This window comes from Lepidochelys kempii, chromosome 2 (assembly GCF_965140285.1).
Source record: "Lepidochelys kempii isolate rLepKem1 chromosome 2, rLepKem1.hap1, whole genome shotgun sequence".
Lineage (NCBI taxonomy): Eukaryota > Metazoa > Chordata > Testudines > Cheloniidae > Lepidochelys > Lepidochelys kempii.
Genome location: NC_136381.1, coordinates 238,454,550 through 238,479,485, shown reverse-complemented (window position 1 = coordinate 238,479,485; position 24,936 = coordinate 238,454,550). Strand labels below are relative to the sequence as shown.

Below are 24,936 nucleotides of genomic sequence, written 5' to 3'. Positions count from 1 at the left end.
TTGATAAATCTAAGTATTGGAATATCCATCATCTTTGGGGATTGTCTGCCCCAGTCTTTGCAGTTAACTCTAATTGAGTGGCATCAGGTGGCTCCCCGGGACTCCCAGTTACATATATTCAGTTAGCTGTATGTACCAAATTTATAATCTCGGAGTAAAATTGCTTGTTTGATCAGACCTTTTTTCTGTGAAACCATGTTCACTGGCATTAATTTATTCCTGTTTTAAAATGATTTGATATTTCTAGTTTTTCATATGAGGTTCACTATTAAATTGCTTAGCTTTGATTTACACAGTTTCAGACAAAATAAGGGGAAAAAAAATACTTTGAAGGACCATTTTTGTACTAAATGCCAAAACAGTATCAATACCATATTGTTCACCCAGTAAAAATTACAAAATTGAAGAATTGTAAACATTTAAGTTTCCAACATCAACATTAACTTGGACTCTTTGCGTATCCTCCTGCGTTTTCATGGTATACATTAGAACATAAAGTAATGTATTAAGCGGTGAGCGCGTGTGCGTGTAGTCCGTTGGTTTGATGATGACGTTTTCATCTTTTGGTGGGTTCTGGAGTGACTCTGAAGTCCAAAGCGTGACGCGCATGCTCGTGAGCAGATTGGACAGACAGTCATTGGTGAGTGTTTCGGTAGCTATAGCAGTAGTATTTCTGTCCTCTTAAAAGGCTTGAAAAGCTGTGAGTGTTGTGTGTTGCCATGCTGATCACTGATCTGTTTAACCCAGCCTTCTCAAGATCATCTGGTTTTATTGCACCAAATTGTATGCTGTTCTTGATGCTGTCCTTGTAGCTCTTTCTGAGGCAGCCTTGATTCTGATGTCCTTGTGACAATTCTCCATAGAAAATTTTTCTGGGGGGTCGGTATTCAGGCATCCTAATGATGTGTCCAACCCAGTGCAGTTGGGCTTTTATCAGCATGGCCTCAATACTTATGGCATTTGACTTTTGGAGAACCTCCAGGTTGGTAATTTTGTCCTGCCAGCAGATCCCCATAATGGTGTGCATAAAGGCCTCTGTTTGATATGCCATTTGTATGGTGTCCAGGTCGCACAGCTATAGAGGAGAGATGTGAGCACAAAAACGTTATAAAAAAAAAAAATTTTTTTTTTTGGGAGAGTGTTGTTGTGGGATTTCAGGACTTTGCTACGTAGCTTTCCTAATGACTGAGAAACTTTCTCTATCCTGTTTAAGATCTCTTTGTCAAGAGATCTATCATTGAAGATGTTGCTGCTGAGATAGGTAAAACTGCCAACTTGCTTTCGCTGGATTCCACTAATGGATGTGCTAGGGAATATAGCACTGAGCGGTGAAGATGATTGGTGCAACACCACAGTTTTTTCCAGGCTGATTGTGAGGCCAAACAATTTTGATGCTTCAGCAAAGTGATCTGCGATGCACTGGAGATCTCCCTCTGTGTGTGCTAGGAGGGCACAATCATCCACAAAGAATGGTTCTCTTAGTAGTTCTGTTACTTCTGTTTTTGCTTTAAGCCTTGTAAGATTGAGGACTGAGCCGTTGTGTCTGTATCTGATGTATATACGTCTGTTAAGCCTATTTGTAGCACAGTTGAGAACTTGGGTGAAGCGTTGAGTATAACAAGAAAAACAAATAGAAAATCCTACATATATGCAGCGCAGTGGAGTTCACTACAGTTTGGCACTCTAGTTTGCGTTTCTTGTCCTTCTTTGTGACTTTTAGCTGTACCTCTTTCATAGGAATGTAGGATTGGAAGGGACCTTGATAGGCCATCTAGTCCGGTCCACTGCACTTAGGCAGGACTAAGTATTATCTAGACCATCCCTGATAGGTGTTGGTTTAACCTGTTCTTAACAACCTCCAGTGATGGAGATTCCACAGCCTCCATAGATAATTTGTTCCAACAATTTTTAACTAACCTTTAAGTTAGAAAACTTTCCCTCCAAATGTCTAACTTAAATCTTCCTTGCTGCAATTTAAGCTCATTACTTCTTGTCCTGTCCTCAGTGATAAGGAGAACAATTTATCACCCTTCACGTTATAACAACTTGAACACTGTTATCATGTTCTTCCTCTGTTTTCCCTTCTCCAGATTAAATAAACCTATTTTTTCAGTAATTTCTTGTAGATCACGTTCTTCTAGACCTTAAATCATTTTTGTTGCTCTCTTATGGAATTTCTCCAATTTGTCCACATCTTTCCCGAAGTGTGGTGCCCAGAACTGTACACAATACTATTGTTGAGGCCTTATCAGTGCTGAATAGAGTGGAAGAATTACAACAGTCCCACTAATACATCCTAGAATGATGTTTGCTTGTTTTGATCCACTATAACCCCCATATCCTTGCCTGCAGTACTCATTCTGGGCAGTCATTTCCATTTTCTGTTTCTGCAATTGATTATTCCTTCCTAAGTGTAGCATTTTGCATTTATCCTTATTGAATTTCATCCTGTGTATTTCAGACCTTTTCTCCATTTTGAATTCTAATCCTGTTCTCCAAAGTGCTTGCAACCCTCCCATTTTGGTATCGTACACAAACTTTGTAAGATTTCAGAGTAACAGCCGTGTTAGTCTGTATTCGCAAAAAGAAAAGGAGTACTAGTGGCACCTTAGAGACTAACCAATTTATTTGAGCATAAGCTTTCATGAGCATCCGATGAAGTGAGCTGTAGCTCACGAAAGCTTATGCTCAAATAAATAGGTTAAACTTTGTAAGTGTACTTTCTATGCCATTATCCAAATAATTTATGAAGGTATTGAATAGAACTGGACCCAGAACAGATTCGTGTGGAATCGCAATCAATAAATCCTTCCAGCCTGATTGTGAACCATTAATAACTACTCTTTGAATACAGTATTCCAACCAGTTGTGCACTCACCTTATAGTAGGTTTGTCTAGGCTATATTTCACTAGTTTGTTTATGAGACTGTCATGTGAGACAGTATCAAAAGCCTTACTGAAGTTGAAATATCCCACATTTACTGCTTCCTCCGTATCCACAAGGCTTGTTACCCTGTCAAAGGAGGATATTAGGTTGGTTTGACATGATTTGTTCTTGACACATCCATGTTGACAGTTACTTATCACCTTATTTTCTTCTAGCTGTATACAAATTGATTGTTTGATTATTTGTTCCATTATCTTTCCAAGTACCAAAGTTAAGATGACTGGTTTATAACTCCCTGGGTTGTCCTTATTCCCCTTTGTATAAATAGGTACTATATTTGCCCTTTCCCAGCCCTCTGGGATCCCTCCAGTCTGCCACAAGTTCTCAGAGATAATTGCTAATGGCACAGAGATCTCTTCAACCAGTTTAAGTATTCTTCAAGGGCAGACCCTGCCAACTTGAAGACATCTAATTTATCTAAATAATTCTTAATTTAGCTCTTTTCCTGTTTGAGCCTCAGATCCTGCCACTTTTACACTGATGTTTGCTATGTTGTTTGTCCAATGAATGTTAAATGCCTTTTTTTCCCCTTCAGTTTTCACCAAAAAAGTTAATGCTTCGGCCATTTCTGTGTTTTCTGGTATTGTCTTTCCCTCCTCATTGAGTGAAGGGCGTACCCTGTTCGTGGTCTTTCTCTTGCTTCTAATGTAGCATGAGCAGGTTCATTTGGCCGAGCAAAGTGAAATCTAAGGGTTTGTCTTCACTGCTGTATTAGCTCCACGAATAACTGAAGTGTTGCCCCTAATCTGACTACCGTCTGCATACATTTTTAGTTTGAGTTAAGTGGAGTTTTAAACTGTGGCTGGCTGGCCCATTGGGGTGGGTTGAAGCTTTAATGCTTCTGACGCTCCAACTAGTAATGTAGTGGAGATGCAGATAGTATAGTATACAGTATACAGAGGAAGTTGCACAGGAGAAAGAGGGGCAGAGAAACCGTGTAGAGAAACTGTGTGGCTGTTGCAGGCTGGAGGAACCTGCAGGAGGTGGAATAGGCCTTGGTGGGGACAAGGTTTGAATGCAATGGTGTAGTGGGATCAGAATTCACTGGAACATTGTTCCAGGACTTATACAGGAATAAAATGGTGTCCTCCTGGTGATCGCATGAAGGATGCCATTTTGTAGAGTGTATGTACAGCGTGACCTCACATGCACTGTAGGTGCAGGGTCGTGGTGGTGGGGAACTTGTACTTAAGAAAATCAGACTGCATCCCTTTCTTAATGAGAGCTTAGGGTATGTCTACACTACGAAATTAGGTCGAATTTATAGAAGTCGGTTTTTTAGAAATTGGTTTTATATATTCGAGTGTGTGTGTCCCCACAGAAAATGCTCTAAGTGCATTAAGTGCATTAACTCGGCGGAGCGCTTCCACAGTACCGAGGCAAGCGTCGACTTCCGGAGCGTTGCACTGTGGGTAGCTATCCCATAGTTCCCGCAGTCTCCGCTGCCCATTGGAATTCTGGGTTGAGATCCCAATGCCTGATGGGGCTAAAACATTGTTGCGGGTGGTTCTGGGTACATATTGTCAGGCCCCCGTTCCCTCCCTCCCCCCGTGAAAGCAAGGGCAGACAATCATTTCGCGCCTTTTTTCCTGAGTTACCTGTGCAGACGCCATACCACGGCAAGCATGGAGCCCGCTCAGGTAACCGTCACCCTATGTCTCCTGGGTGCTGGCAGACGCGGTACGGCATTGCTACACAGTAGCAGCAACCCCTTGCCTTGTGGCAGCAGACGGTACAGTACGACTGGTAGCCGTCATCGTCATGTCTGAGGTGCTCCTGGTCGCCTCTGTGAGGTCGATCAGGAGCGCCTGGGCAGACATGGGCGCAGGGACTAAATTTGGAGTGACTTGAGCAGGTCATTCTCTTTAGTCCTGCAGTCAGTCCTATTGAACCGTCTTATGGTGAGTGGGCATGCGATACGGACTGCTAGCAGTCATACTGTACCATCTTCTGCCAAGCAGCCATGAGATGTGGATGGCATGCAGTCCTTCTGCACTGTCTGCTGCCAGCCAAAGATGTAAAAGATAGATGGAGTCGATCAAACCAAGAAATAGACCAGATTTGTTTTGTACTCATTTGCTTCCCCCCTCCCCTGTCTAGGGGACTCATTCTTCTAGATCACACTGCAGTCACTTACAGAGAAGGTGCAGCGAGGTAAATCTAGCCATGTATCAGTCAGAGGCCAGGCTAACCTCCTTGTTCCAATAACAATGATAACTTAGGTGCACCATTTCTTATTGGAACCCTCCGTGCAGTCCTGCCTGAAATACTCCTTGATGTACAGGCACACCCTTTGTTGATTTTAGCTCCCTGAAGCCAACCCTGTAAGCCGTGTCGTCAGTCGCCCTTCCCTCCGTCAGAGCAACGGCAGACAATCGTTCCACGCCTTTTTTCTGTGCGGACACCATACCAAGGCAAGCATGGAGGCCGCTCAGTTCACTTTGGCAATTAGGAGCACATTAACCACCACACGCATTATCCAGCAGTATATGCAGCACCAGAACATGGCAACGCGATACCGGGCGAGGAGGCGACGTCAGCGCGGTCCCGTGAGTGATCAGGACATGGACACAGATTTCTCTGAAAGCATGGGCCCTGCCAATGCATGCATCATGGTGCTAATGGGGCAGGTTCATGCTGTGGAACGCCGATTCTGGGCTCGGGAAACAAGCACAGACTGGTGGGACCGCATAGTGTTGCAGGTCTGGGACGATTCCCAGTGGCTGCGAAACTTTCGCATGCGTAGGGGCACTTTCATGGAACTTTGTGACTTGCTTTCCCCTGCCCTGAAGCGTATGAATACCAAGATGAGAGCAGCCCTCACAGTTGAGAAGCGAGTGGCGATAGCCCTGTGGAAGCTTGCAACGCCAGACAGCTACCGGTCAGTTGGGAATCAATTTGGAGTGGGCAAATCTACTGTGGGGGCTGCTGTGATGCAAGTAGCCCACGCAATCAAAGATCTGCTGATATCAAGGGTAGTGACCCTGGGAAATGTGCAGGTCATAGTGGATGGCTTTGCTGCAATGGGATTCCCTAACTGTGGTGGGGCTATAGACGGAACCCATATCCCTATCTTGGCACCGGAGCACCAAGCCGCCGAGTACATAAACCGCAAGGGGTACTTTTCGATAGTGCTGCAAGCTCTGGTGGATCACAAGGGACGTTTCACCAACATCAACGTGGGATGGCCGGGAAAGGTGCATGATGCTCGCATCTTCAGGAACTCTGGTCTGTTTCAAAAGCCGCAGGAAGGGACTTTATTCCCAGACCAGAAAGTAACTGTTGGGGATGTTGAAATGCCTATATGTATCCTTGGGGACCCAGCCTACCCCTTAATGCCATGGCTCATGAAGCCGTACACAGGCAGCCTGGACAGTAGTCAGGAGCTGTTCAACTACAGGCTGAGCAAGTGCAGAATGGTGGTAGAATGTGCATTTGGACGTTTAAAGGCGCGCTGGCGCAGTTTACTGACTCGCTTAGACCACAGCGAAACCAATATTCCCACTGTTATTACTGCTTGCTGTGTGCTCCACAATATCTGTGAGAGTAAGGGGGAGACGTTTATGGCGGGGTGGGAGGTTGAGGCAAATCGCCTAGCTGCTGGTTACGCGCAGCCAGACACCAGGGCGGTTAGAACAGCACAGGAGGGCACGGTACGCATCAGAGAAGCTTTGTAAACCAGTTTCATGACTGGCCAGGCTACGGTGTGAAAGTTCTGTTTGTTTCTCCTTGATGAAACCCCCCACCCCTTGGTTCACTCTACTTCCCTGTAAGCTAACCACCCTCTCCTCCTCCCTTTAATCATTGCTTGCAGAGGCAATAAAGTCATTGCTGCTTCACAGTCATGCATTCGTTATTCATTCATCACACAAATAGGGAGATGACTACCAAGGTATCCCAGGAGGGGTGGTGGAGGAGGGAAGGAAAATGCCACACAGCACTTTAAAAGTTGACAACTTTAAAATTTATGGAATGACAGCCTTCTTTTTTTTGGGCAATCCTCTGTGATGGAGTGGCTGGTTGGCTGGAGGCCCCCCCCACCGCGTTCTTGGGCGTCTGGGTGTGGAGACTATGGAACTTGGGGAGGAAGGCGGTTGGTTACAGAGGGGCAGCAGTGGCAGTCTGTGCTCCAGCTGCCTTTGCTGCAGCTCAACCATACACTGGAGCATACTGGTTTGGTCCTGCAGCAGCCTCAGCATTGAATCCTGCCTCCTCTCATCACGCTGCCGCCACATTTGAGCTTCAGCCCTGTCTTCAGCCCGCCACTTACTCTCTTCAGCCCTCCACCTCTCCTCCCGGTCATTTTGTGCTTTCCTGCACTCTGACATTATTTGCCTCCACGCATTCGTCTGTGCTCTGTCAGTGTGGGAGGACAGCATGAGCTCGGAGAACATTTCATCGCGAGTGCGTTTTTTTTTCTTTCTAAGCTTCATTAGCCTCTGGGAAGGAGAAGATCCTGTGATCATTGAAACACATGCAGCTGGTGGAGAAAAAAAAAGGGACAGCGGTATTTAAAAAGACACATTTTATAAAACAGTCGCTACACTCTTTTAGGGTAAACCTTGCTGTTAACATTACATACATAGCACATGTGCTTTCGTTACAAAGTCGCGTTTTGCCTCCTCCCACCGCGTGACTACCCCCTCAACCTTCCCCCCTCCCTGTGGCTAACAGCGGGGAACATTTCTGTTTAGCCACAGGCAAACAGCCCAGCAGGAATGGGCTCCTCTGAGTGTCCCCTGAAGAAAAGTACTCTATTTCAACCAGGTGACCATGAATTATATCTCACTCTCCTGAGGATAACACAGAGAGATAAAGAACGGATTTTGGTTGAATGCCAGCAAACATACACTGCAATGCTTTGTTCTACAATGATTCCCGAGTACGTGTTACTGGCCTGGAGTGGTAAAGTGTCCTACCATGAAGGACGAAATAAGGCTGCCCTCCCCAGAAACCTTTTGCAAAGGCTTTAGGACTACATCTAGGAGAACCGCAAATGCCAGGGCAAAGTAATCCTTTCACATGCTTGCTTTTAAACCATGTATAGCATTTTAAGAGGTACACTCACCAGAGGTCCCTTCTCCGCTTGCTGGGTCCAGGAGGCAGCCTTGGGTGGGTTCGGGGGGTACTGGCTCCAGGTCTAGGGTGAGAAACAGTTCCTGGCTGTCGGGAAAACCGATTTCTCCGCTTGCTTGCTGTGAGCTATCTACAACCTCCTCCTCATCATCATCTTCTTCGTCCCCAAAACCTACTTCCGTACTGCCTCCATCTCCATTGAAGGAGTCAAACAACACGGCTGGGGTAGTGGTGGCTGAACCCCCTAAAATGGCATGCAGCTCATCATAGAAGCGGCATGTTTGGGGCTCTGACCCAGAGCGGCTGTTCGCCTCTCTGGTTTTCTGGTAGGCTTGCCTCAGCTGCTTCAGTTTCACGCGGCACTGCTTCGGGTCCCTGTTATGGCCTCTGTCCTTCATGCCCTGGGAGATTTTGACAAAGGTTTTGGCATTTCAAAAACTGGAACGGAGTTCTGATAGCACGGATTCCTCTCCCCAAACAGCGATCAGATCCCGTACCTCCCGTTCGGTCCATGCTGGAGCTCTTTTGCGATTCTGGGACTCCATCATGGTCACCTGTGCTGATGAGCTCTGCATGGTCACCTGCAGCTTGCCATGCTGGCCAAACAGGAAATGAGATTCAAAAGTTCGCGGTTCTTTTCCTGTCTACCTGGCCAGTGCATCTGAGTTGAGAGTGCTGTCCAGAGCGGTCAGAATGGAGCACTCTGGGTTAGCTCCCGGAGGCCAATACCATCGAATTGTGTCCACAGTACCCCAAATTCGAGCCGGCAACGTCGATTTAAGCGCTAATCCACTTGTCAGGGGTGGAGTAAGGAAATCGATTTTAAGAGCCCTTTAAGTCGAAATAAAGGGCTTTATTGTGTGGACGGGTGCAGGTTTAAATCGATTTAACGCTGCTAAATTCGACCTAAAGTCCTAGTGTCGACCAGGGCTTAGAGTTTGCAGTAAGAGCTCCAAGAGAACTGTCGGAGTCCCTGGGGAAGGGAGACAGGGGGGAACTTCTGTCACTAAACTCCAGGAAGACAGCTGGTATCTGCCTATAGAGCAGAGGAGCCTTCAGTTTGAGCCTGGCTCCGGGGAGGGGAGTAGGAAGACATAGAGTGCTGGCAGAGAGTCCTCCCAGAGAGGGAGCAAATAACTAAAGAGTATGTCTACACAGCAACTAGACATCCGCAGCTAGCTGACTCAAGCTCGCAGGGCTCTGACCCTCGGGGTGCCAGGGGGGCCTCCGGGCTTCTGCCCCATGGGAATACCAGGGCTCAGGGCTTCAGCCCCACGATTCCGTTTCCGCCTTCAGCCTTGTGGGGGGCTATGGGCTTCACATGGCTCCACTCCTAGTTTCAGTCGGGGGTGGGGGGCTGGCAGTGCCTAGGCTCAGGGCTTTAGCTATATGTAAGTGGACTGTTGCCCCCTTACTATCATTCAGTGGGGGTGTTTTAGTTGCTAGCTCCCAGTACTAAAAAGGGGGAAGGGTCGATGGGGAATCAGGACCCTGAGACTGACAGCCCCCAGGAACAATGGCGAGAGGCCAATGCTCCAGGTCAGCCTGAATGACAGGGCAGGCAGGCTAGTCAGGGGGCCAGGGAGGTCCCGTCCTCTATGTGAGCTGGAATTGCCTGGGTCAGACAGAGGGGGCCCAAGCTAAGTTGGGGAGCAGAGCTGTGCCAATCCAGAGGGACCAGAAAAGCAGCCCAGAGAGAGCAGACCCTGTCCTGGGAGCAGAGTTGCAGCTCCAAAGCTAGAGGCACAGCCCAGAGAGAGCAGACTTGCCCTGGGAGGAGCGCTGCAGCAACCAGAACCAGAAGGGCCAGAAAAGCAGTCCACGAAGCAGATCAGCGCTAGGAACAGAGTCACAGAAGCAGCCTGCAGAGCAGACCTGTCCTGGGAGCAGAGTTGCAGCAACCAGAGGCAGAGGGGCCAAAGAAGCAGCCCAGGGAGCTGGAGGCAGAGCAGCAGCAGTGCAGAGACAGAGTGGTGGAGCTAGGGCTGGAGCAGTCCGGAGCTGGGTGCGGTGAGCAGCTGGAGACAGCGAGGGCGACCCTCAGCAGCGGGCCCAGCACAGGGAGATGCCTCAGCCAGGAGGCTCTGCAGGCCAGGCTTGGATCGTAACCCCGACAGGGCGGGGGCGACACTGGGAAGAAGGGTTGTAGCACTTAGAGCCTGAGAGCATGTGGCCACCACCAGAGCGAGTGTCCAACCCACAGCATCCCTGCAGCCAGGGCCTGAGAAGAAGGCCTGGGACTTACAAGGAACAGACTGTGAACTGCCCTGACATTCCAGAGACACTGTCATGTTCCCTGCCACAGAGCGGGTTGATGTGTTTCATTTAACCTTTCCCATTTTCCCTTATTCTTTTTAAAATTAATTGTTGATTAAATAACTTGCATTTGCTTTAAATTGTATGTAAAGGTCAGTGGGTCAAAGAAGTGCCCAGGGCAGAGAGATTATCACAGAGTGGGGACACCCTAGCCCCTGTCCTAGGTGACCACAGCAGGGTTGGGGGTCGAGCCCCCAGGAATCGTGAGCCCAGCCTTGTTGGGTTTACGAGGACTCTGCCAGACAGGAGAGTGGAAGGGGAGTCCTCAAGGACAGGGAGGCCACTGGGTAAAGGAAGTGGGAGTTAGGACTCAGATCCTTTCGCTAGCCCACTTCACTGGGGTAGTGCAGAAGCCAGGAAAGTTCCCCACAATAGCGGGACTATTCCTCCGCTTACATACAGGAGGAGCGTCAGGGCTCCCTATGGTCTGCTTCCGGTTTCAGCCCCCATACTCCCCCCTGTAGCTAATCTCCAAGCCCCAGCATGTCCCCTAACCTCCTGGCTGAAACCAGGAGCAGAGCTGTGGGGAGCCCTGGCACCCCCGATGAAGCTGAAACCGGGAGTGGAGCTGCGGGCCTGAAGCCCTGAGCCCCTGTGTTTCTGTGGGGCAGAAGCCCTTAGCCCCTCGCCCAGAGCCCTGGCATCCTGAAGGTCAGAAGCCCCAAGGCCTCTCCTTGCCCAGAGCCTAGACCTTTCTCACTCTGTATCTACAGTGCCAACTGCCACCCCCCTCCCATGACTGAAGTCTGTAACGTCTTGTTCAGAGTTACGAACATTTCAGAGTTATGAACAACCTACATTCCCAAGGTTTCCGTAACTGAGGTTCTAATGACAGGTTTCAGAGTAGCAGCCATGTTAATCTGTATTCGCAAAAAGAAAAGGAGTACTTGTGGCACCTTAGAGACTAATCAATTTCTTTATTAGTTGAATGGTTATTAATGAATAAAGTTGCCCCGAAGAAGTAGTTATTGAAGGTAAAGCCTGAGATTTATATAGCCAAAGAGGGAAATGGCATGGGCTTATGACAGGGACTCCGAAATAAGGGGTATGGGAGAGTGGAACATGGGGAGAATGGAGGAATGCAAGGAGTTCCTCGTGTGCAATGTGCTCAGCATATAGAAGATAGAAACTGTCCCTCCCCAGTTATTCAACCCATATTTTTAAAAAGAAAATGAACAAAAGTTAAACAGTGCCACAGAGTGAATTTGGCTTCCAAAGTTTGTAAGTGTCTGGAATGAACAAGCGCATGCTTACTATCGCTAACTGTATGTTCATGCGCAGGAGATCTGTTTTCTGTGCACCTGTAGACTTAAGGAAGTATATTGTTGTGCATGCTGAAGACACTGCTAATTATCGTCATTAAATCAAGACAGGTTTTTCAAACCAAGCTAAAGCCTCTAGCTTTCATTTAAGATTGTCCATGCAAATTTTAAACTTCCGACACTCTTGCTGTAGCACAGTTTTTTAAAAATGAAAATTGCAGCTAGAATTTTTTTACAGTAGGGGAGAGAGATAGTTTAATATAAAAATATACTTTCCTCCCCTAAAAACTCAAATTGCTTACAGGATTTTATTCAGTTTTCCACTTCCATTTCCCAATAAAAGCAAAATTCACCAGAAACCAAATATGGCAGGCTTAACTGAGTAAGTAACAGTGAGTTTGAAAATTAGGTGTATGTGAAAAAGAGGGGAGGCTATAATCGATATGGTCTTAGACCTACGTGCAATGTTCACCACACTTAAGTTCTGTAATACAGTAGGTGACGTGCTATTTTTATGTTTTAAATTAGTTACAGCCATACTGTACATAGATGAAGGAATTTTTTTTAAAGTACTTTAATTTCAACATTGAGATAAAAATCTTAATTTGGACAAACCTGGTGTAGATTTTTGATTTGAGAGATGGGGAGGCGATTGAAGCAAGCAAACACCTTTGCTAATGTTTGCATTAGTATCTCTTGCTATGTGGTGCTGTTAACCAACTTATTTTCATTTGCAACTTGACCATAATTTAAAGGAGTACTTGTGGCACCTTAGAGACTAACCAATTTATTTGAGCATAAGCTTTTGTGAGCTACAGCTCACTTCATCGGATGCATACTGTGGAAAGTGTAGAAGATCTTTTTATACACACAAAGCATGAAAAAATACCTCCCTCCACCCCACTCTCCTGCTGGTAATAGCTTATCTAAAGTGATCACTCTCCTTACAATGTGTATGATAATCAAGGTGGGCCATTTCCAGCATAAATCCAGGGTTTAACAAGAACGTCTGGGGGTGGGGGAGGGGGTTTAGGAAAAAACAAGGGGAAATAGGTTACCTTGCATAATGACTTAGCCACTCCCAGTCTCTATTCAAGCCTAAATTAATTGTATCCAATTTGCAAATGAATTCCAATTCAACAGTTTCTCGCTGGAGTCTGGATTTGAAGTTTTTTTGTTGTAATATAGCAACTTTCATGTCTGTAATCGCGTGTCCAGAGAGATTGAAGTGTTCTCCGACTGGTTTATGAATGTTATAATTCTTGACATCTGATTTGTGTCCATTTATTCTTTTACGTAGAGACTGTCCAGTTTGACCAGTGTACATGGCAGAGGGGCATTGCTGGCACATGATGGCATATATCACATTGATAGATGTGCAGGTGAACGAGCCTCTGATAGTGTGGCTGATGTTATTAGGCCCTGTGATGGTGTCCCCTGAATAGATATGTGGGCACAGTTGGCAACGGGCTTTGTTGCAAGGATAAGTTCCTGGGTTAGTGGTTCTGTTGTGTGGTATGTGGTTGTTGGTGAGTATTGGCTTCAGATTGGGGGGCTGTCTGTAGGCAAGGACTGGCCTGTCTCCCAAGATTTGTGAGAGTGTTGGGTCATCCTTCAGGATAGGTTGTAGATCCTTAATAATGCGTTGGAGGGGTTTTAGTTGGGGGCTGAAGGTGACGGCTAGTGGCGTTCTGTTATTTTCTTTGTTAGGCCTGTCCTGTAGTAGGTGACTTCTGGGAACTCTCTGGCTCTATCAATCTGTTCCTTCACTTCCGCAGGTGGGTATTGTAGTTGTAAGAATGCTTGATAGAGATCTTGTAGGTGTTTGTCTCTGTCTGAGGGGTTGGAGCAAATGCGGTTGTATTGCAGAGCTTGGCTGTAGACAATGGATCGTTTGGTGTGGTCAGGGTGAAAGCTGGAGGCATGTAGGTAGGAATAGCGGTCAGTAGATTTCTGGTATAGGGTGGTGTTTATGTGACCATTGTTTATTAGCACTGTAGTGTCCAGGAAGTGGATCTCTTGTGTGGACTGGACCAGGCTGAGGTTGATGGTGGGATGCAAATTGTTAAAATCATGGTGGAATTCCTCAAGTGCTTCTTTTGCATGGGTCCAGATGATGAAGATGTCATCAATATAGCGCAAGTAGAGTAGGGGTGTTAGGGGACGAGAGTTGAGGAAGCGTTGTTCTAAGTCAGCCATAAAAATGTTGGCATACTGTGTGGCCATGCGGGTACCCATAGCAGTGCCGCTGATTTGAAGGTATACATTGTCCCCAAATGTAAAATAGTTATGGGTAAGGACAAAGTCACAAAGTTCAGCCAGCAGGTTAGCCGTGACATTATCGGGGATAATGTTCTTGACAGCTTGTAGTCCATCTTTGTGTGGAATGTTGGTGTAGAGGGCTTCTACATCCATAGTGGCCAGGATGGTGTTATCAGGAAGATCACCGATGGATTGTAGTTTCCTCAGGAAGTCAGTGGTGTCTCGAAGGTAGCTGGGAGTGCTGGTAGCGTAGGGCCTGAGGAGGGAGTCTACATAGCCAGACAATCCTGCTGTCAGGGTGCCAATGCCTGAGATGATGGGGTGCCCAGGATTTCCAGGTTTATGGATCTTGAGTAGTAGATAGAATATCCCAGGTGGGGGTTCCAGGGGTGTGTCTGTGCGGATTTGTTCTTGTGCTTTTTCAGGGAGTTCCTTTTGGTAACTCTCAGTGGGATCAGAGGGTAATGGCTTGTAGAAAGTGGTGTTGGAGAGCTGCCGAGCAGTCTCTTGTTCATATTCCGACCTATTCATGATGACAACAGCACCTCCTTTGTCAGCATTTTTGATCATGATGTCAGAGTAGTTTCTGAGGTTGTGGATGGCATTGTGTTCCGCACGGCTGAGGTTACGGGGCAAGTGATGCTGCTTTTCCACAATTTCAGCCCGTGCACGTTGGCGGAAGCACTTTATGTAGAAGTCCAGTCTGCTGTCTCGACCTTCAGGAGGAGTCCACCTAGAATCCTTCTTTTTGTAGTGTTGGTAGGGAGGTCTCTGTGGATTAATATGTTGTTCAGAGGTATTTTGGAAATATTCCTTGAGTCGGAGACGTCGAAAATAGGATTCTAGGTCACCACAGAACTGTATCATGTTTGTGGGGGTGGAGAGGCAGAAGGAGAGGCCCCGAGATAGGACAGCTGCTTCTGCTGGGCTAAGAGTATAGTTGGATAGGTTAACAATATTGCTGTGTATAAAAAGATCTTCTACACTTTCTACAGTATGCATCCGATGAAGTGAGCTGTAGCTCACGAAAGCTCATGCTCAAATAAATTGGTTAGTCTCTAAGGTGCCACAAGTACTCCTTTTCTTTTTGCGAATACAGACTAACGCGGCTGTTACTCTGAAACCATAATTTAAGGTAGCAAAGGTCTGATAACTGAGTGTGTTGGAGAGGAAAATTAGTTTGGTTTTAATATATAAGAAACAAAAACTTATTTTTAGGACAGTTTTAACTTAGGTCACCTTCTGTATAGCTGCTAAACTTTCATGTAGCCTATTGAACACAGTGAGTAGTATCTTTATTTGCCACAGTGTTCACTAAGGGCCATATCTGAAGATTATTGACATCTCCGGTAGGGCTCCCATCAGACCCTCAGCATTCAATTTATGCAGCACTGAGTTATTTTCTTTTTTTTAAATGATTGGCGGAGGCAGTGGGTTACCATGAAGTTAGCCCTAGTAATATATTTAACCACCAAAAGTAAGTTCAGATTCTGTGTATTTCACACATCCATAAAAAAGGGACAGGAGGGGTTAGGAACCAGTCTTTCACTCTGGATTATAGGTTTAAAAAGGTTAAAAAATTCCACTATTTGACACAGATTCAGTAGCCTATATGAAGGGAGGTGTATGTGTCAGTCCAGTTTTTAGTGAATAGGTAAATGTCTATATAAATTAAAACACCTGTGGCAGTGTGAGCAGAGGAGCCAATGACTGACTAGTCATGGAAACAGCATTATTTTATCCCTACAAGTGCACTTTCCAGATTAAAGTTGAGGCATACTGACAGAGCAGTGCTATAGAAATTTTATACCGTTGCCTATGATGTACCTCATTTTTGTCACCTTTGTCCAGCTTGTCCTTATCCATCCCTCCATTAGCGCAGGTCAACGCCACATCATTCTATTTTGTTGCAAGCACGTTCTTTCCGTTTCTGGCCAAAGTCTTTTGTCATGGGATTGACACAACACTTTTTTGGTCTGCCTTGTGGTCGCTTGTGGTCTCCGAGAATCCAGTCACTGACAACAATAGGTTGTCCACCTATTGTCTTGCCTGCAGACTACATGACCCGCCCATCTTTGCTTTGCATCGTACATAGCCTGCACTACATTGGTCACCTCTGTTTGCCTTCTGGTCACCTCGTTCAGTATATGATCACGGAGAGATATCTTAAACATTTGCCTTTCCATTGCTTTCTGGGTGACAGCGAATTTTTCTTCTTCCGCTTTCGTTGTTGACCAGTTTTCTGTTCCATATATCACTGCTGGAGGAACAGTGGAGTTAAACAGTTCTTTCCTTTTCTTGATCATCCATTAGAGATGAGATAACTCATTCGAAGGGGAATGCAGTCGGAGGCGAAAGGCAGGGTGGGGCAGCTTTTAACAAAATAAAGACGTCTCTAACGGATGATGAACCTCTTTTTTTAATTAAATTAAAGGCCTGATATTTTTTTCAAGCCTGCTGAGTACCCACAACTCCTGTGGAAGTCAGTGGTAACAGTAGGTGCTCAGCCTGTATGAAACAGAGTTCTAAATCTTCAGTATCGAGTGTCTTCTACAAGTGCAAAGTTTGCTTTGAGGAAAGGGCAGGGTAGGGCTGCCAACTTTCCTGTTTTTCAAAGCTGGACACTGCACCCCTGCCTCCTCCCCCCCCCCCCCCATCACTTGCTTCCCTCCACCCCTGTCGCTCCCTCCCTCCCTCACTCTACCCTCTCTCTGGACTCATGTGCTGCCTTCGGAGTAGTGCTTGGAGGAGCTGACACGGAGCCTGCCAGCCTGCCCAATTGGGGCACAGCAGGATGTAGCGAAGGGGAGAGGGTTGATCCCAGGAGTGAGGGGCTGGAGAGCCAGGGCTCTGAGAGGCTGAGAAGGAGGAACGGGCTGTCACAGGTGGTGAGCCTGGCTGCTGGCCCTGCTCCTCAAACACCGTGCATTTTCAGGATCCCGCCTCCTCCAGCAGCAGCTGCTCTTCCCTCCCTCGCAGCAGTGGAGGCTTATTGCGCTTACTGTAGTAACCAGACTTTTGGTGTCTGGTCAACAGTAGTGACCGGACATTGCACAGGTCCCCTTTTGACTGTACTTTCTAGCTGAAAACTGGACACCTGGCAATCCTAGGGCACGGGAAAATGGCTAGAAATTAAAGATTTATACATATCAGACCGAGTGGTCTAGTTTTTACCTTGCATGATATGCAAAGTACTTCATTGTTTGGAAACTTATGCTTTCACTTACATATTATTTTGAGTGTCCCAAAATATGTTAGCTTAGGAGTATCTGTAAAGAACCTAAGATATTAAAGCCAGGGTGCCTGCCCCAAAGAGTTTACAATGTAAACTCACATGTGACATAAGATGTGTGGGTTATAAATAAGGGGTTATAAATAAGGGGGGATGGAAGAGGGTTAGGACAGAGGTTGCAATAATATTGCTCAGCAGCACAATTAAGATATTTATGCATCTTTGTTGCATCCTTTTGTATATTCACCGGTTTTATACTAGAGAAAACTCACTATTTATATGCAATACTACAAAAGTGAGTGTTTAGGAAAGATTTTATTGAGAGGATGGTGCCTTGGAGAACAGGCTGTGGAATGGTGCTCCTTGCACAGGGACATCATGTAAGACATGGAGACCAGATGGGATGAGGATGTTAGTGGATAGCTAATGTTAGTGGATAGCTTGGGTGCTGTCAGAGAGGTAGATGAGGGCTGAATTGAGCTGTAGCTCACGAAAGCTTATGCTTAAATAAATTTGTTAGTCTCTAAGGTGCCACAAGTATTCCTTTTCTTTTTGTGAATACAGACTAACACGGCTGCTACTCTGAAACCAATGGAAGGATTGTAAGGATGAAGTTTATCTGACCTCTGTGTTAATTAAACATCCTTTATGCATCCTCAGTTGCACTGATTAACTCTTGTGCAGCTGTGGAGCAGCTGAACTCCTCAAGAGAAGGAGTTTATCTATTTCTTGAGATGGCAATGTAGCTAACATTTTTTCTTAGAATGTCTCATCAACATCTGATGTCTCATATTTCTCAATGTTTTACCTGTCTTCACCCATATCCTATCTCTCCTTGAAGAATATTGGTAGCCTTTGTGATCTTCACCTTTTCCGCCTTTGGTGGCAAAGATTCCCTGGAACTATAAAGGGATAAAAATGTTGTTCCTTTTCTGATTATGAAACCCTAGGGGGGAAAAATGCAGGGTTGGCATGGGTTTCCTAAGAAGGGAAATTTCAGCTACTAGGCTATGCTATGAGTTACAAAAAGTTCAGATGTGTGAATACTTCATCTTGATTAGTCCTTAAAGAAATCCCCACACACTCATCTAAATTACAGATCAATCAGTGGAGTGTGCTAGTTAAAAATATTAATTGGACTCTTCAGCTGGACTAAGAATTCTCAGCTGGTATTCTCAAAGCTGGTTAGTTAATGTGGTTACATCTAAAGCCCCTGAAGTGAGCTGTAGCTCACGGAAGCTTACGCTCAAATAAATTGGTTAGTCTCTAAGGTGCCAGAAGTACTCCTTTTCTTTTTTTCAAGAAATTATATAACCCAAACAAAAAAAATAAAATAAAAAATACTGATCAGATATCCCCAAAATTATACAAAAGTCTTCAGTATTCTACGATCAGGAGGGAATGTTTAGAGCCAAAAGTAGAAGAATTTCAAGGCATTATAGTTCTTCCATTAATGTGGTGTTCAAATTTAGGAAGATCATTCTGTGCCTCAGTGCATTTCTTGTAAAATGGGTAGGCACTATAGAGATCCATATTTTTTGTGTAACACTGTATTTACATAACAAGGTTCAGTTGTTTTTATTTTTCATGGTATCCTGAGTCAGTGTGTCACACATTTCTCCTTGCTACGGATCTGACTTCAGGTCATACCTCATCTGTGTACTCTTTAATCTGAGTAGAAGTTCCAGAAACATTCCATTAGTTCCTGTTGACAGTGCCAGTGTACATGCTCCTGGGGTTACAAGTCCTACATGAGAAGCCAATATTGGTCTGTAAATTCCACTGGAACTCAACTACTTATGAGGTAGAAATTTCCTCAGAAAAGTCAATATAACTCATAGTTACAACTTCCAAAAGAGGAGACTACCACTTTCAGTCCAGATTTTATCCACCGAAGGCCAGCTCTCCTCTTTCCAGGAAATCTCCTCTGGTAATTTCCTGTCCTGAATAGGCTTGGAGACCTTTATCCATGTCCATAGTCATTCAGCATACTTCAATTAGCTGAGGTTTCACAATGAACAAGACTGAATGGCTTTCAAATTTTCCTGTCTCCACGTGAAATATCAATCTGGTGCTTCAAATACCATTTGCAGGCATACCTTTCTAATTTCTGGAAATCAAGATCATATTCCTCATAATAGTAGCACTCTTTAGATTAATTAAGTAGGAATCCTGTGTATCAAAAACCTGCTTTGTCGTTTTCCTTGGCAGAGTTGTCATATAACAATTGTCAGGTTTCACACTTTCATATCTTAAAATCTATCCTTCAGTTCATTAGTTAAGATACTTCTTTCTTCTAACTTAAAAATGCAAAGAAAATCCATTTATACTCACTAAATTGTGAAAATTCATTTAACTCAGCAGAACAACAACTTTCACAAATCAAATGCTCTACAATTTTATGCGGGTCACAAGATGAGAAGAAAAAGAGATCCTCTTAGGTCACGTCACCATTTTCTGGTTGACTGAGCTTGCCATAGAAAGGCATATTTGAGTCCCAGTCTGCCAGCTCTTTAGATCATGGAAAGATGGAGAATTTTAGGGTAAGATACATGTGGTAGTGCCAGAATAATCTCTTCATTCAAAAAAAGTACAAAACATAGGTCTCCTTGGAGACAGCCACTTCAGCAAAAGGCTACCTTTCCTTGTAAAAGTTTCCAATCTCATTCCTCCTTCCTTTTCTCTTACTGCGCCTGGCTCAGTCTTCCCAGTGCCTCCAAACTGGATGTGAATGAGTGAATGAGAGTAGGATCATTTTTCCCTTCTTGTCTGTTGGTTGGTTTTACAGTATCTATCAATCCATAGGGGTCCTCTGTTCGTTTCTTACATCTGTATTTACAGTATGTACTTCTATTTCCTCAGAGAACTATAATTCTAGGATTATTCAGCTTTGGAAGTTGTTCCCTGGAGGCTTGTGATACACTTCTGGCCATTTATAACCAGAGGATTTGGTGCCAAGATAAGTTAGTAGGCATATGTTTGTGACGCTGGTGGGTGGACCTAATTAAATAAAGCTTCTAGACTGGTGAACATGCTCGTATGATGTGTAAGATTAATTTAAAGGTAGGACAAAACCTTTAAATACTTAAATTCTTTTTAACTGGAAAACCCTAGAAATAGAGGGATCATAATGGAAACCCGTATTAACATAATTACAATAAGAAAATATGAAAGTAGAAATGCCATTATTTTAGTACAGTCAAAGTAGGGTTTTTGTCTTTAAAAATTGCATCATAGCTTCTGAATGTAGCATTATGTAACCCTTTTTATAAAGAGGAAGAAAACATTTTTGTTTGTCCAGGAATAGAGTTGTCTTTTGTACTCACAACAAATATCATTGTTATGTAAATGAATGCACTTCTCCATGTAACCACTAGATGTCACAAGTACTATAGGAGCCTGAGAGGTGACTAAGGGCCTGGTGGAAATTCAACAACATATCACAGGACTTCACATATTTCACTGTTTCCACATGGTAGATGCCAGAAGAATCTGATACAGTGTGATATATAGAAGCAAGGTACAACTGGAATAATGAAATTTCAAAAATAAGCCCTTTTTAAAGGCTGGTTGTAACAGTCCTGTTGGGTATTGTAAATGCCTCAGGTGCACTTGATACTGCTGTTACGTTCCTGGCTTTTGGTTCTAATTTTTATGGAAAGATGGATTGAACTTCAATTTAAGAATATTCGGTAATCCCTCTCAGGACATACTGTAACAGCTGGTATTTCTGTGTTGCAGCAAATTGATTCCATACAGCAGTCAGCAATACTTATGTCTGGATTCTGACAAAAACTTCCAAAGCATTTTAAATAAATTCAGCCAAAGCAAATAACATCAGCAGTGCAAAAATGTAGCTTAATTTGCAAGTTTTTTTTTTTTGGGGGGGGGAACCCCGTATTCCACTCCAACAAAATATTAAGCATTTTACTGGTAAGGATTTCATCAGGTCATTTATTTTTCATTAATATATATATAGGTTCTGGAGGGAATAACTTTATGCCATATATACATTTCTTAAATAATAAGGCAGTTTAATTTTTTTTAATATTGAATGTTTTACCATGAAATAAAGAAAATGAAGAATGACATCCAGACTTTTAATATATGGAGTGCGTGGAGTTCAACAGAATTTTTAAGTTTATGTTAGCAATTTTCTTGAGGTATCTGCAGGTTTAATTAGTAATAATGCGTGCATTTGTTGATGAAAATGCCTTTGAAATGTTTACCACATTCATTTTTTGACATGAGACAAAATCTTTAAGTTGCACATAAATCAGAGGTATGTGATAATGATATGAGCTATTGCTTGTATTTTTAACAAGTTCAATAAGCTCATGGAAACTGAAAATCCTGTTCTCTATCAGATAGCTGACATCCTTCAGATAAGGATAGTCATTTGCTGATTGGGGGATCATAACTGAGTTTAGAACTAATATCTTCCTTTATGAAACTTATATGTATAAAAAAGTAAAAATTGAATCTGTGCTTTTTCTTAATTTGTACAGTGTGTCCTTGGCGTAGATGTCAGTATTTTTTTTTTCTAAACTGACGTTTGGCTTCACTTGCATATAGATGTTCTGTAACTCTAGCATCATAAGGAAATCTTTGTCGTCCTTGAGTGCTAACCTTTCTTTTCTCTGTTTCAAATTTTGCATTTGGTATGAATTAATGGAGTTGTCATTGACTTGAAAATAATGCCTTTGTTAGCTATTAATCCAATATATTTGTTTGGGAGTTGATGCATCATTTAGTGAAAACTTATTTTTCTCTTTCCCACAACCTCTTAAGATCAAATCATCAATGTGCTGTCTAATTCAAGTAAAATACTAGATCTTTATTTTTTATATTCTTAAAAATCCATTGTATTTACCAAAAAGTGGATGTTTCTGCTGGTGCAGTAAAGCTTGTGAGCCTTTACGGTTTAAAACAAGTTCTTGGGACTTTACCCTGTATGTGTAATTTAAACAAACAAACAAACAAAATCACTGAAGTCTGAAAGGTAGCATATAAAACATTTTGCTTTTGGTGAACTTAATTTTTTTTTAAACACTTATTTTTATAACAAGTTCAGTTTGGAGCATATTGGCAACCCTGCCTTGTAACTAAAAATGGATTATAATTTATTAAATAAAATCTGACACACAGTCCATGATAAATTATAATACTTTTAGAGCGTCTTTTCATGTGTGGAGGACAAAATATTGAACAGTTCCCAAAGGTTATGGCACTTTTGCTTTAACCTTGATAAGAATGTGTGTATACAAGTGTGTCCGGACTATGCACCGTCAGTACCAGGATAACTGTAAAAGAGAACCATTCTGTTTAATAGTGTGGTTATTTTTAAAACAAAAACAAAAAACATCTTTCCTGTATATAGATTCTTATGAAAAATTGGAGCCGTTCTGATTTTTTTTCTTGGATAACTTATTTTCCAGAATCTAGAGAAAATATAATCTTGACTTCAAATCTCTCTGTCCCCACCTTGGTCTGCTCCACTATGAGTTAACACTAGCAGTCTTACCTCTGTAATACAAATCAGCGAAAAAGAAATTCAATCTTATTTTAACATAGTTTTTTGTATTTAAATCTTGGTTTTCATTTCAATTACATCACTCTCATAATGGTTCTCTATTTTTCTGAAAGAACTGATCAGAAATAGGCTAAACGTTTAAATCAGCAGTAATTAAAAAATACATTATCAGTATGACTTTCTAGCAGTAAATATACAGGGTCAGATCCTCAGCTGGTGTAAATAGTCAGTTACATTGAAGTCAGTGGAGCTATGACCATTTATACCTGTTGAGGACCTGCCCCACACAGTATTATTTGTACAATTTCACTTGAAGTTTGGAGCTATGCACCAGGCAGTAAACACAGGTTTTACTTCAGATTCTAAATGAATTGACGAGATATGATGGAATCGGAAGTTAAGTGGAGGCCTTATATGAATTAGTGTTAGAATAAAGAAAAGGAGTACTTGTTGCACCTTAGAGACTAACCAATTACAAGTACTCCTTTTCTTTTTGCGAATACAGACTAACACGGCTGCTACTCTGAAACCTGTTAGAATAAACAGGTTCTTCTGGTAAAGTAGTCATAAACTGTGAGCAATTTAAAGTATTTACTGTTTTGGAAAAAATAGCCCTATTATTTCCAAAATATTTGACATTGTAGGGTTAAAATGTGTAATTTTAGTGAAGGAAATAAATGATTTTTACAGCAGCATAGGATTAAAGACTGGACTGAAGACAACAAACTTGCTTCATCTTGGAAAAAGTCTTAATAGTCTGAATATAAAAACAATGTACTCTCTTGTTTTAATTGAAAGCATCAAATTAAATCAAAAGCTCCTTTAGCAATAATGATTTGACTTGGTCACTAGGAGAGTATTTCAGAGATCTCTAGCCACTCAGATCAAGCTTTAATTTTTTTTGATGTACTTAAGCTGCAATAATTTACAGTTTAACAGTGTTCTTTATTGTAAGATTATATTTCTGTTCTTTCTAGGGGAATCTTGGAGATTGCATAAATCTTTGTAGAAAACTTGGCTGCAGGCAGCTGAACTGAAATTAACTGCTGCCTTCTGGCTGTGGAGCACTATTCTAACTTTCTAGTGTGATAGTCTGTAGACTAAATCATGCCAGCTTTATCAACTGGATCTGGAAGTGACACAGGTACGCAAGCTTAAAAGGACTATATGTTCCCCCCCTTGTCTTACTTGTGAAGTTTACAATCTTTATCTACAGAAAGATAATTAATTACAATAATCTAATCAAACACACTTTTAAGTTTAACCTCTTCTCCCCTTACTTAATGTAAATACACTAAACATCACAGTTAAAAAAATAAAATCCTTCCGATTATGTATTCATCGGAGCAATTTCTTTTCAGTCACTGTCTCCTCTTGGGTGTTTGTGGTATTTTTTAGAAAAAGGAATTAAATCATGTTACATGGTTCAGTGTGTGAAAAGGTCTAGGCTGTTCTCTGTTTGAGTTACAGATATGAGTGGAGTTATTTCTGAACACAAACTATTTAGTTTGGATTTTTCTCTTAAAAAAATAAATTAGTTGTCAGGTGTCAGCCCCCCCCCCCCCCCCCCCGGCTATCTCACATAAAGGTTCAGTGTCCATCACTGAGTTTATGCGGTGGCAATACAGTTATAAACATTTTTTTCCCTAGCCTTCCAGATTTTTACCCTTTTCAACAATACTAAAGTATCTTGAACGTAGACAGAGGCTTAAGTTCCATCTTGCTGACACTTTTAGGAAGGAAAAATCAAATGCCCAAATACGAAATGGGGAATAACTAGCTAAGCACCATTACTGCTGCAAAGGGTCCACGGGTTATAGTGGATCCAAAAATCAATCTGAGTCAGCAGTATGGTGCTGTTGAGAGAGAGCCAAATGTTGTTCTGGGATGTATTAACAAGAGTGTTGTATGTAAAACATGGGGAGTAGTTGTTCCACTCTCCTTAGCATTGATGAGACCTCAGCTGGAGTAATGTGTTCAGTTTTGAGCACCAGTCTTTAAGAAAGATGTGAACAAATTGGAGAGAGTCTAGAAGAGAGCAACAAAAATAAGATATTTTGAGGAAATTTACTTATGAGGAAAGGTTGCAAGAATTAGACATGTTTAGTCGAGAGAAGAGAACACTGAGGGGGACCTAAATCTCTGAATACGCAAAAGGTAGTTGTGAAGAGGACTGATGACATAAGTCTCTGAATATGCACAAGGTAGTTGTGAAGTGTTTTCCATGTCCACCCAGGGTAGGACAAGAAGTAATTGATTTTGTTTGTGGCAAGAGAGATTAGGTTAGAGATTATAAAAATACTTTCCA

General features: G+C 43.1%; 1 protein-coding gene across 4 annotated transcripts in view; it reads left to right on the top strand.

The window, feature by feature from the left end:
• Positions 1–24,936, top strand: part of MPP7 (MAGUK p55 scaffold protein 7) — a 337,776-nt gene that overhangs the window by 79,608 nt on the left and 233,232 nt on the right. For all 4 annotated transcript variants that reach the window (XR_013635439.1, XM_073334350.2, XM_078851842.1 and 1 more), the window contains one exon: positions 23,606–23,772. Coding sequence is in view for 3 of the 4 variants with exons in the window: in XM_073334350.2 (XP_073190451.1) it covers positions 23,736–23,772 (37 nt within the window). In the remaining variant the exon portion in view is untranslated. The remainder of the gene's footprint in view (positions 1–23,605; positions 23,773–24,936) is intronic.